This window comes from Sus scrofa, chromosome 3, assembly GCF_054392235.1.
Source record: "Sus scrofa isolate SSC_HxYL_T2T_F1_AM1 chromosome 3, Sscrofa_HxYL_maternal_Yorkshire_Landrace_v2.0, whole genome shotgun sequence".
NCBI classification, from domain to species: domain Eukaryota; kingdom Metazoa; phylum Chordata; class Mammalia; order Artiodactyla; family Suidae; genus Sus; species Sus scrofa.
This window is the reverse complement of record NC_139385.1, coordinates 70,429,453-70,442,627: the sequence shown is the minus strand read 5'-3', so window position 1 is coordinate 70,442,627 and position 13,175 is coordinate 70,429,453. Positions and strand designations below refer to the sequence as shown.

Genomic DNA, 13,175 nt, shown 5'->3' with positions numbered 1-13,175 from the left:
ATGTACGGTCCCATATTGTCAACAAACTTTATAACAAGTAGAGCCTACTCTTAAATAAGGCATGATGGGCTTTCCACATGTAGATGTGAAGATGGGATAGTTATCTGGAGATCAACCTCTGAAATGGAGAGGGGGGAAGCAGGATGGGGTAGGAAAGGGAGTCAGGTGTGGTGCAGACTCAGTGAAATCTCAGCCAGTCTGGCAGGGGGTTCTGGAGCAAGCATTGCCCCTCATTGCCTCAGGTTGGGCTGAAGTGGGAAATGTCAGGGCTTTTATCCCCCTGTCTCTGGGTAGTGGTGCCCTGTGAAGGCCGTGACCTGTGGGGTAGCTCTCTGCAGCTAAGGCAGACCCCAAAACCATGTCTGGGCAGCCAGTCCTTTGTTTCTGTCTTTTTTTTCTTTTCTTTTAAGTGCTGCACCCGCAGCTTATGGAGGTTCCCAGGCTAGGGGTTGAATCGGAGCTGTAGCCACTGGCCTATACCACAGCCACAGCAAAGCCAGATCTGAACTTTATCTGCGACCTACACAACAGCTCATGGCAATGCCGGATTCTTAACCCACAAAACAAGGCCAGGGATCAAACCTACGTCCTCATGGATACTAGTCAGATTTGTTTCCACTAAGCCACGATGGCAACTCCCAGACGGTCCTTTGAAAGGGGATCGGGAGGCACAGCTACCACAGTGCACTCTCCAGATAGGCCTGGGTTCAAATCCTGACTCCTGATATGTACTTGTGTACTTGAGCTTGAGTACTTTGATTTTTCGGGGTTCCACACTTCCTCATGCCTGTAGCTGGTTAAGGCAGCACAGAGTCTATGCAGTTTGCCTTTTCCACATTGATGATTCTGCTGCCCAGACCACCAGCACACCGTCCACACTGTTGTGCCACTGGCATGCTGAACATACACTGTACCCCGTGCTTTCCTGTGTGTGTTGTTTCCTAGAGTGGATACCTATTTAAACTAGATTATGGACAGTACTTGGTTGACCATGAAACATTGTACAAATGTAACCTACTCAGTACTGTGTAAGAACCTATATGGGAAAAGAATCTGAAAAGGAATGGATATATGTATAACTGATTTACTTTGCCGTATACCTGAAACTAACACAACTTTGTAAGTCATCTATATGCCAATAAAATGTATTAAAATACACACACACACACACACACACACACACACACACACACTTAGTGTTTGAAATTAGACCAGGGTTCCAGTTCCAGTTCTGCTGCTTCATCTCAGGCATCTCAATTTCCTCATCCCAAAGTAGGAATATTAAGTAGTACCTGATCTTATTGGGGTGTTGGATTTTGTTGCAAGGACTAAATGGTTAAAACACTTAGCGGAGACTGGGATACAGCAAGCAATGAATAATAGTTGTCATTGCAGTTAATAATTATCAACATATCTTTTTCAATTAGAGCTCCTTGGTTCTTGGTTCCTTGGCATTACCTGCAGTGGGTAATTGTTCTCTTACGAGAAAGTAGTTCTAACTAAACCCTGTATGTATCATCCAGAAGATGGAGAGATTGGGGGCGGAGGGGCGGTGGCCGAGTGGGCTGTATGGGTCCTGTTTCTGAACATCTGTGGCCTTTGATTGTTAAAGTGCATTGCTGTTTGTTAGCTGCGGAGCTGTTCACTTCTAGAACACAGAACAGGAGGCTGGATCTCTTGAAAAACCACCTTTGTGGCATGGACAAAAGGGAGTGTTTGAAATCTCAAAAGGACAAGTAGCAGTTTAATAAGTATCTAGAAAAGATAGGGGTCTAATACAAATTAGTTGCTAATCTTTATTTTGCTACGTACCCTTTGCTGCTTCCTGGGTATGAATGGATTTCTTGGCACTGTAGAAATAACATGGTTGGCAATTTGCAGGAAGGGAGTATTAAAGGAAAATAATATACTAAATGTATCATGATTTGAGGATTTTGCAGAGATAAATTTTATTTGGATTGTTAAGGCTTAAAGTGCTAATTTGCCATTGATTTTGGTCTGTTTCTGAGTTATGAGTAGTAACAAGTCAGTAATTGTGGTTCCCTTTCAGACCGCCTGAAAAATGAAAAAGAGCCAATGGTGTTGAAACTTAAGGACTGGCCACCAGGAGAAGATTTTAGAGATATGATGCCCTCCAGGTAAGATGGGGAGGGGGGATGATCCTGTCCTTGACTTGGTAGGATAAATTCTTTTTGACGTGGTGAGATGAAGTTTGTTACTGACCCAAGTCTGGCTCACTAATGAAAACCTCCACTGTAGTGCTCCTCCAGGGAGAGGCCAGCTCCACTGTGCATGCACTGATTTGGAGGCAGGAGACAGGAAGAACATGTTGGCTCTGGGTATAAGATGGTGCTGTCATTGCCTAAGGCATTAGATGACAAGACAGCACAACTGCTACGTCCATTTTCTTGATTTGTGAATGAACCTTATCATCAAAAACTTATTGTCCGGAGTAGCCATCATGGCTCAGCAGTTAATGAACCTGCCTAGCATCTATGAGGACGCGGGTTTGATCCCTGGCCTCGATCAGTGGGTTAAGGATCTGGTATGGCCGTGAGCTGTGGTGTAGGTTACAGACCGGCTCGGATCTGGCGTTGCAGTGGCTCTGGTGTAGGCCAGAGGCTACAGCTCCTCTTAGACCCCTACCCTGGGAACCTCCATATGCCACAGGTGCGGCCCTAAAAAAGACAAAAAAAAATTTTTTTTTGCCCAAATCTTTTGTCTGAAATAGTCTAGGTCGTTTTGATACCTCTGTGTGCTGTGGGAGAGAAAGAAGACGTCTTTGTTCACAGCCACTGTAACTCTGATCTTAAATACTGTTAGTGATAGCTCCCTCCATCTTCACTAGAACAGATAACTTTGTCTGTCTTGGTGAAGAAGGAAAAAAGCAAATCCCACAATGTGTCAGAAACACAAGTTTATTTTGCAAATTCATGGTTCCCTTGTCCTAGGTTTGATGATCTGATGGCCAACATTCCACTGCCTGAATACACAAGGAGAGACGGCAAACTGAACTTGGCTTCACGACTGCCAAACTACTTTGTTAGGCCGGATCTGGGTCCCAAGATGTATAATGCTTATGGTAAGGAAGAAATGGCTGGCTTCAAAAAATTATTATGGAAATAAAGCACATCAGAATGTTTGGAACATTGATTTTGGGGGAGGGAAAGATGGAAAACATCCATGATCCTAACTGTTAACACAGCACGGGACGTTTTTGCATATTTCTTTTCATCCCTTGGCCATGCGTATGTATATTTCCCTTTCATAGTGGCAGTCGTAAGGCGTATGTCATTTAAAAACTTTCTCTTATACCCAATGATATATTATTAAACCTTTGCATGTCACTTACGGTTTTTAGTGTGATCATTTTTAATGGTTGTGTGGTACATCATTGCATGATTGTCATTTTATTACTTGCTTTAATGTTGCTGGACTTTTAGGTTAGTCTGCTACCATTCAGCTATTTTAACACCTGCTTCCTTGAATGCAGTGTTCTGTGTTGGTGGGTCATAGTTAGTACTGAAAGCACCCTTTGAATTGTATCTCTTTGATTTTATTCCTTCCTTCCATAATTATCCCAACTCCAGTCTCTCAGACTTGAGGGTGGTAGGACAGTCTTTTGGCTGTGTTCTCCGGACACTGTGCGGGGGAGAGGGAGCGAGGGCTTGGACCTCAGCCCCACATTTCTTCTGTGACGGTGGAGTCAGCCTAGGGAAGTGAGGTCAGGGAATATTCCAAGAGGGAAGTTTATGTTGGGAAGTTCCCACAGTCTTTATGCCCAAGATAGTTCTGCTGGGGTAGGGTGAGACCTGGTCTGTGGAAGAGAGGACCCAGCTGGCAGAGCCCCCTTGCTTTTCAGGTCTCAGTTTAGAGAGCTCCACATAGGTTGTGGGTCTGCAGCATGCTCCCTAGCTTAGTTCCCCTCCCCCGAGCCCTCAGAGCAGCTGATGGCTGGGATCTCGGGTCGATTCTATTCACAGTGGGGGTTTATAATGAACTTAAGTAAGTGGAAGCGTTTTTCCACTAACGCAAATGGTGTAATGTTGCACGGTGATTATCCATGCTTTACAGAAATTTCAAAGCCTTATAGGGTAGAAGTGGTTGGTTATCTGAGATGTTTGCAAAATAAACAGCAGCATATTTTTTACAAGTGTATTTTTCCCCTAACACCAATAGATAGATGGCAGTGTTACTCTCTAATAGCTTTATAGTATCAAAATTGTTCCCATTTGGAGTAAGCACTCAGGATGGAAACAGTGAAAAAGTGTTCATTTTCAAATACTTTATACCTTAAACATCATTTAATTTAAAAAGCGGTCACTTTTCAAAAGTTAGGTGACTAAGCTGACTCCTCAAAGTAGAGAAAAGGCTCTTTGGAAAGAGCGTAGGGTTGGCCTCTCTCCAGCTCCACTAGTTTTACAAACGGGAAGCAGGACTTCAAGAGGATAGGGGGGACATTGACCTGATCACATATCCAAGGGGCAGAGAGTGGCAGGTCTGGGGCTGCCACTAATTTCCAGGCTGGAGCCTACCTCCAGCCCCAGGGCTCTGCCACAGCACCCTTACTGTATCAGCTTATGTTCCTTTCATAAAAGACCATGGTGTGTTTTGTTTCAGGATTTTCTTTTTTTTCTGGGAATCCTTTCCCTGGGACCATTGCTTTTGGTTCCATCTGTGTTAGAGGCTCTCTCCGTTTAGAGATTGGTTTTATCAATGTGCAGTCACCCATTGCTAGGACTGGAAGGGGCTTTGGGCTGAAGGCTGGGTAGAGGTCCCTTTCTTCCTGTTTTGCACAGCTCTTTTCACTGTTTGGCACTAGCCAAACCAGCAGGCAGCTTCTGATGAGGCTCTGAGATCTTTTCCTTTTCCCGACTCCTGTCCCAGTTTCATCTCCTTCCTTCTGCCCCCAGTGTTAACAAAGCATCCTGAAGTTTGTGTTTATCATATCCTTACATTTCTAGTTTTAACATACATATTTGTATTCCTGCAAAATACCTTTTCAGTTTTTAATCATTTTTGAGTTTCATAAAGTAAATAGAATCAAACTTTTGGATCTTTATCCATGTTGTCCATGTCCCATGAAATAACTGTTATTTCCATTTATTGGTCTTCTGTCATGTTAACTGCTTTGTTTTTTTTAGATTTTATATTTTTACTTTTCATTATAGAAATATTTTCTAGGCGTTCCTGTCGTGACACAGCAGAAAAGAATCTGACTAGGAACCATGAGGTTGCGGGTCCAATCCCCGTCTCGCTCAGTGGGTTAGGGATCCAGCGTTGCCATGAGCTGTGCTGTAGGTCACAGACACGGCTCGGATCCTGTGTTGCTGTGGCTGTGGTGTAGGCCGGCAGCTGTATCTCTGATTAGACCCCTAGCCTGGGAACCTCCATCTGCCGCAAGAGCGGCCCTAAAAAGAAAAAAAAAGGGGGGGGGGAAATTTTCCAAATGCACTGAGAACTTGAGAGCCTAGTACAGTGACTTCCCATATATTCATCACCTAGTTACAAAGGGCATCATTTTTTTTTTCCATAATTGTTTCACTGTTTCTTCCCTTTATATTTTTCCTTTTCCATAGTAAAGAAAATCTCATTTATCCTGTGATTTTTGCCCAATATAAATCTGATACTTCAGCAAACTGCAAGGAAAGGAAAGCACAGCAAGGCCCTAGGGCCTTGATCCCAGATTGAAATTATAAGGTACCCTCTGCTCATAAAACCACAGGCCTGCAAACTACAGAGAGAAATTCCTTGGCCTCCAAAGAAGACAGGGTTGTTTAAGGGCCAGGCAGGTTAGAAAACCACCTTGGCTCGCCCACCACCGGCCATGCTTCTCTGTGCTGCCCATTCAGGAAGCAGTGTCCTCATGTCAGGATGGGCATCCAAGCTTCAAGGTCAATACTGAACAAAGTGGGCCTTCTGGGGTGAGAGATCAGAGTCTTAATACTGAGCACCAGCATGGACCTTGTGTTCCGGCTCACCTCTTTCGTTTTTTTTCTTTTTTCTTTCTTTTTTTTTTTTTTTTTTTTTTGGCTACACTTTCTAGCTTTAGCTTTCTTTCTTGCCAGCATATTGACTCATTGAAAAAAATTTAGTAATTTCATCTAAGATTTTCAGTTCTCAGAAGGAGAAAACTTGTATTTTGCCTGTCACCAGAAACAACTTGTATTTTGCCTGTCACCTGTCCTAGTATTAGAAATTGTTTTTTGTTTTTAATTTTTGTAATTAGTTAATAAGAGATTCTTTGCAAAGTTAGAAAGATGAAATAATTTCATGTTTAATATGATTGTGTTATTTGTACATGACTAGAAAGGCAGCTTTTAAATTTTGTGACCATTATCCCAGGGAGTGGGAAAAACTGTCAGCCTTTGCTGTCCCAGTAAATCTAAGGCATTTTCTGTTTGAAGGATTAATTACACCAGAAGATCGGAAATACGGAACAACAAATCTTCATTTAGATGTATCTGATGCAGCGAATGTCATGGTCTATGTGGGGATTCCTAAAGGACAGTGTGACCAAGAGGAAGGTAGGTGCTGAGCCTGAAAGTGGAGCTTTCTCTCTGAACTAGAACATGTGGTCTGATATTTGCTCTTTTTGTTGCAGAAGTCCTTAAAACCATCCAAGATGGAGATTCTGATGAACTCACAATAAAGAGATTTATTGAAGGAAAAGAGAAACCAGGAGCCCTCTGGCACATATATGCTGCTAAAGACACAGAGAAGATAAGAGAATTTCTTAAAAAGGTGTGCTCCTTACCCTGTGGCATGCAGGATTATCAATTACTACGTGTCAAGAACTGACCCGGTTACTGGGGAATAATCACAACCTCAGAAGTTAAGTCTGTGCATCTCAGATTGGATAGTCTGAGGCTGGTTGCTAAGGAACAGTGATTTCTAGATGATTAGGCTCACCCCTCTGAACAGAGGGGGACTTGGCTTTTTTCTTATTTATGTCTTGTCTTATGTTATAGTGAGTGCATTTGGAGATTTTTGTGCTCAAGGTTAATCCCTTTGGGAGTTCCCATGTGGCACAGCAGGTTAAGTATCTGGCATTGTCACTGTGGCTACTAGGGTTGCTGCTGTGGTGAGGGTTCAGTCCCTGGCCTGGGAACTTCCACATGCCGTGGGTGCAGCCAAAAAAACAAACAAAAAAAGACTCTGCTAGTCATGATTTATAGGAAATGACATAAGGCAAGCCACATTTCCCTTCATTCTTCTCTTGCTTCATTTTGTTAATGTCTTCGACTACTGTTGGTCTCTTTCTGCCATCAGGAGCGTGTATTCAAGGAGGCCTGACATTTCGTGGCCACCCACACTGTTCAGGGGGGGGCAAAATGTCTTCCCTGAGCCTCAGCCTGTTGCTCAGTTTCATAACATTTTGTATGTGTTCCAGGTATCAGAGGAGCAAGGTCAGGAAAACCCTGCAGATCACGATCCCATTCATGATCAGAGCTGGTATTTAGACCGATCATTAAGAAAGCGTCTTCATCAAGAGTATGAAGTTCAAGGCTGGGCTATTGTGCAGTTTCTTGGAGATGTGGTATTTATCCCAGCAGGAGCTCCACATCAGGCAAGAACCATTCCTTTATTCTTTATTCTCTTTACACTGTAAACTTTTGCACGTGTTAACTGATGTGGTTTGTCACTTTCCAGGTTCATAACTTATATAGTTGTATCAAAGTGGCTGAAGATTTCGTTTCTCCAGAGCATGTTAAACACTGCTTCTGGCTCACTCAGGAATTCCGCTATCTGTCACAGACTCATACGAATCATGAAGATAAATTACAGGTAAAAATAGCACTGATTCCTGGCATTCTCTGATCCTGGCTTCATGGCCCATTACTGACCTTATAAAAATAATCAGTGCATTTGGCCATATCATGCTCAGTACGGTGAGTTGATGAACTGGCTTTCTATCTAGGTCTACCATCCACTTAGGCAAAGGAGGAATAAACACAAAATCTCATTTTGGTTTGATATTGTTTAGACTTTGTAAGGGGCTGTGCCCCCAAAGAAAGGCTTTAGTCTTGAAAATGACTAGGTCTGACTTGGGATTGTGGCTCAGCTGCCAGACAGGGGTCTTGATCAAAGACCTTTAGTGCTATAGTGTTCTCAGCCTTGGGGAGAGTAGAGCAGAGTCTCTGCAGTCCAAAGAGGGTCTCAGAGAGTGGGGTCTTTAGAGGCTTTCCTTAGTGAATTATATAATGTGGGAAACCAGGGCAGTAAAGAAACTCTGGAAACTAGAGTTATACCCTGGGACTTGCTTCTCCCCGCACTCACTGGGGGCAGGGCCATGTGCGATCAAAGCCTATGGAGGGGAAAAGTTTTTCAAAGGCGGCCTGGGTTTAAAATGTGTATGAAATACTAGCAAGGAGCCCTAAATAGCCTTTCAGCTGTTATTAACACTTCATATTGAATTTTGAGTTTTAAATGGTTATAAAATTGGTAGGGGGAAGTTTATTCTTAGCCACAGATTTTCGAGTTAATGGTAAACTGACCACATTTTCTCTCCTCCTTTCAGGTGAAGAATGTTATCTACCACGCAGTGAAAGATGCGGTTGCTATGCTGAAAGCCAGTGAATCCAGTTTTGGCAAACCCTAGGGGTCCCAGAGGCGCATAACCCCCCTGCACATTGGAAGTGAATTACTGGCAGCTGTTCAAACTCTTCAGGCAGGATTCCTGTGGACTTTGAGATTCATGTTACCTCATCTTCTTTTTTAAACTGTACCCACCTGGTAAGGGTACTCTGTCTAATGTATATTTCTAGTGTTTACAGACACTAAATGTGTATATGTAGTAACTATTTACAGAACATGCATCCTTAAACTGTGACTGCTCACCCAGTGCAGAGCTTCTACCAAGCCGTAAAAACGAAACCTCTTATCAGCTCTGGAAACCACCTGCAGTTGTTCCCCGGCTGTTTGATCTGACAGCTTCGTCAGATGGGTTATAACGATTAGGAATCACTGCGCAGTTTATTTGGGTTGCGTTTTGTTGTGTGTCTGTCTGCGTACCCTCTCCCCCACCCCTTAGGGTTCAGAAGAGCAGTGGAGGAAACGACCGCCAGCAAAGCAGTGCTTACTGTATAGCATTAGGACTGGCATTATATAGCAGAAATCAACTACTGTGCAATTCTTGGGGTTAACCATCTTTAGTCAAATGGAGTTTTAATTTAAATGAAGCTTTGCTAATTTTAAGTGTTAAGCATTTTGCATTAAAGTATTCATATAATGTTTTGACTCAGTTTATTGGCATTATCTCTGGTTGTAGATTCAATACACCTTTCATCGAATGTTACAGGTATAAGAGTTTGCTCCAGGAACTCGTCTTAAAAGCACAGAAATTCAATGCTGTAGTGATTTCTGAGTGATTATTACAATGCTAATATGGAAACAAGTTTCTCCCCAGCCAAGTGGAAACTGCTCTCACACTTTTGTAAAGAAACACCACAGTTTAACTACCCTTAGACGTGAGAATGAACCAAAAAACCCAAATAGTGACTGGTTAAATGGTTCTAAAAAGGTAAGAGATTGAAATACTTTGTCTCTCTTCTAGCCATTCATAATTTAAGAATTTACAAAATGAAATTATTAGAAGTTTTCAAACAGTGGTATTGAAAATAATCATTTCTGTGAAGGAAGAAAATTCATAAAGAAGCCACCTTTCTATTTCTATAGCGCAGTGATTCTCCTAGACAGCTCTAGCTGTATTAAAAGGAATTAAATTGAAATCAAGTAGTGTAGACAAGGTCTAGAACCTAGGTTTTACCTGTGAGTTCAGAGTAGGAGGTCAAAGATCCCTGCCTGATGCCAACCCACTTCAAGCCAAAGTTAATGGATGAACTTTCAAAAACATAAACTTTTCTGAAAAGAATAACTATCTACCCATCTTAGAGGGAAGTATCTTCCCTGGGAATTTCTTATCAGAAGCTCCTTTATACAGTTGTGGATCTAGAACTGGCACTGTTAATTGGAAATCTCCAATAGCTAAAAGAAGAGGAAAACTTCAGTTCTTTTTAGAGGAAATGACCCTCAAACCAGCCCTCAACGGAGTCCCACAGATAGTTCCAGACTTTTATTCACACTCAAATGCACTGTACCAACAAATATAAAACTGAAAGCCACCATGTGCAAGAGTCAATGCAAACCTGAAAATTGCCATATTAAACCTACAAACTTTGTAGGTTCTGGAATGATCCAGTACTTACTTTATATTCTGAAATGTCTTTAATATGCCTATAGAAATGAGAGCATAGCAATATAATGAAAGAATGAGATTTTCAGAATTCACCAGATTTGGAAAGAAGCTAAATAGAACTAACAGAAATGAGACATGATGGTTAAAATCAGAAATTCGGCAGATGAAGTAAGCAGCAGAAAAAAGTTCTTTTTACAAATTGGAAGATTGGTAAAAATACACAATACACTGTTGAGTAACAGGAGGCTGTAAAGAAGTGTGAATTTATAAAGAGAAAAGTACAGGTTTGATAGTCAGTGACAGGGAACTGAGAGAGTAGCGAGGGAGGGTGACATGCTGAGACTGGAGTTTTCTTGGTACCAGCAACATGTCATCAGATTGAAGAAGGCCAATGAAATCAAGCAAGGTAAATAAAACACCCACACCTGTGTGGGACGTAGCACTAAGTGAAAAGAGGACCTCAAACAAAATAGGCTCTTAAAAGATCCGGAATGGGGATCCTGATCTTCAAAACATGACAGACTACCAGCTGGCTTCCTAACAGCAGCAGTGCGAGTCAAGAAAGTAGGTGCCACTCTGACTGTGCCAGAGAACACGGTTGAAAATAAGTCTAGACACGGCAGAGTTATCTCCCCTGTTCTTTACTGACATTTTCAGATTAAAAACCAGAGTTTCTTTTCAGGCCCTTGCTGAAGGACCTTTTAAGAATATCCTTAGGGGAGTTCCCATCGTGGCTCCGCGGAAATGCATCTGACTAGCATCCATGAGGACGCAAGTTCGATCTTTGGCCTTGCTCAGTGGGTTAAGGATCCGGCATTGCCAAGAGCTATGATGTAGGTCTCAGACATGGCTGTGGTGTAGGCCAGCGGCTACAGCTCTGATTTGACCCCTAGCCTGGAAATCGCCATATACTGCTAGTGTGGCCCTAAAAAAAAAGAAAAGAATGAATATCCTTAGAAATGAAAATTAACCCACAACATGCAAGAAAAAATGATGTATGAGGGAAGTTGTAAATTTCTATATAAACTTAAGCAATAGTGGAATGATATTTTTCCAAGTCTGGATAAAGTTCCTCAAAAAGTTAAACATAGAATATATGATCCAGCAATTCCACTCCTAGGTTTATCTTCAAAAGAATTGAAAACAAGGATTCAAGCAGATACTTGTACACTTGTGTTCAATAGCAGCATTATTGACAAGAGTCAAAAGGTGGAAATAACCCAACAGGTGAATGGATAAAAATGTGGCATATGCATATCATGGAATATTTTTCAGTCTTGAAAAAAATTCTGGCACATGCTACAACGTGAACAAATCTTGAAAATACTCTAAGTAAGGCAGATTATTTCACACAAGGACAAATATTGTATGATGCCACTTACATGAGGAACAGTTGTATTCCCAGAACAGTCAAGTTTCATAGATATTGAAAGTAGAAGGATGGTTACCGGGGCTTAGAGGAAGGGAAATAGAAATTACTGTTAAATGGGTACAGGGTTTCTATTTGGGATAATAGAACACTTTCTGGAGATAGATGGTGATGGTTGTACAACATTGTAAATGCTCTTCTTACCACTGAATTGTACACTTAAAAATGATTAAATTGGCCAATTTTGTATTATGTATATTTTAACCAAAATAAATATTAACTCCAAATAGGAAAAGCCTTTAAAGTTGAATGAGAAAATGGCATTCTTACTTTTAATTGATTAAAAGGGCAGGAAAGAAGGAAGAAGTGCAATTTTTCTAAATACAGGTTTCCCCTACTATTCAAAAGTATCAAAAGTACAAGTTTCTTCTGAAACCTTTCACAAGCACAGCAGCAGTTATCTTAGGACACATCTTGCTAGCAGATGCACAAAATGAATTGGCATAAAGCACACAGTTTATTTTATTTATTTTTTTTTTTTGCTTTTTAGGGCTGCACACATAGCATATGGAGGTTCCCAGGCTAGGGGTCTAATCGGAGCTGCAGCTGCCAGCCTACACCACAGCTCACGGCAACACCAGAGCCTTAACACACTGAGCAAGGCAAGGGATCGAACCTGCATTCTCATGGATCCTAGCAGATTTGTTAACCACTGAGCCACGAAGGGAAGTCTATTTTTTTTTTTTTTTTTTTTAATGAAAGCAAAAATCTTCCTCAGATTTTTTAGTTAGCAAAAACAGGTACTGATGTAGGTGTTTCATAAAAGTGAAGTGGTGTAAAGCGAACATTCAGAAAGTAGGGGTACCTATGCTCTAACTGTAAGATAAAAATGGTCTGACTGGATTAAATAAGAGACTATATGCTATTTATAAAAGATATAGTTTGGGAGTGCCTGCTATGGTGCAGTGGATTAAGGATCTTGCTCACTGTGGAGATGGGTATTCTATCCCTGGCCTGGTGCAGTGGGTTAAAGGATCGACGTTGGTTGCCGCAGTTGTGGTGTAGGTCACTGCTGCGGCTCAGGTTCAGTCCCTCATCTGGGAACTTATATTTGGCGTGGGTTCTGGCAAAAAAAAAAAAAAAAAAGATACAGATTGTAAGTTAAAAACAAAGCATGGAAAAAGTTATATCATGCAGACACTAATCAATGAAAGCAAATATGGCTATATTAAAGCCAAAGTGATTTTAAGATAGGGTTTTACCAGAGAAGAAGTTTTCACAATCATAAAAGGATCAGTTCAGCAGGAAGATAGAATAATCCTAAGGAGGTATGTACCTAATTAGCAGAGCTTTAAAGTAATATGAGGCAAAATTTGACAGAATTAAGGGAGAAAACAAATTCACAGTCATAGTTGGGAGATTCTAACCCTCCTGTTTCTGTAATTGATATAATAAACAGACATGAAACCAATACAGATATAAAATAATTGAACTGGGGAGTTCCCATCATGGCACAGCAGAAACAATCTGACTAGGAACCATGAGGATGTGGGTTCCATCCCTGGCTTTGCTCAGTGGGTAAAGGATCCAGTGTTGCTGTGAGCTGTG

The 13,175-nt window shown here is 41.5% G+C and overlaps 1 protein-coding gene across 7 annotated transcripts in view; it reads left to right on the top strand.

The window, feature by feature from the left end:
• Positions 1-9,232, top strand: part of KDM3A (lysine demethylase 3A) — a 52,657-nt gene extending 43,425 nt beyond the window's left edge. For all 7 annotated transcript variants that reach the window (XR_014841513.1, XR_014841514.1, XM_003124935.7 and 4 more), the window contains 7 exons: positions 2,051-2,138; positions 2,952-3,082; positions 6,408-6,527; positions 6,605-6,744; positions 7,394-7,570; positions 7,654-7,788; positions 8,522-9,232. Coding sequence is in view for 5 of the 7 variants with exons in the window: in XM_003124935.7 (XP_003124983.4) it covers positions 2,051-2,138; positions 2,952-3,082; positions 6,408-6,527; positions 6,605-6,744; positions 7,394-7,570; positions 7,654-7,788; positions 8,522-8,602 (872 nt within the window). In the remaining 2 variants the exon portion in view is untranslated. The remainder of the gene's footprint in view (positions 1-2,050; positions 2,139-2,951; positions 3,083-6,407; positions 6,528-6,604; positions 6,745-7,393; positions 7,571-7,653; positions 7,789-8,521) is intronic.
• Positions 9,233-13,175: the final 3,943 nt, after the last annotated feature.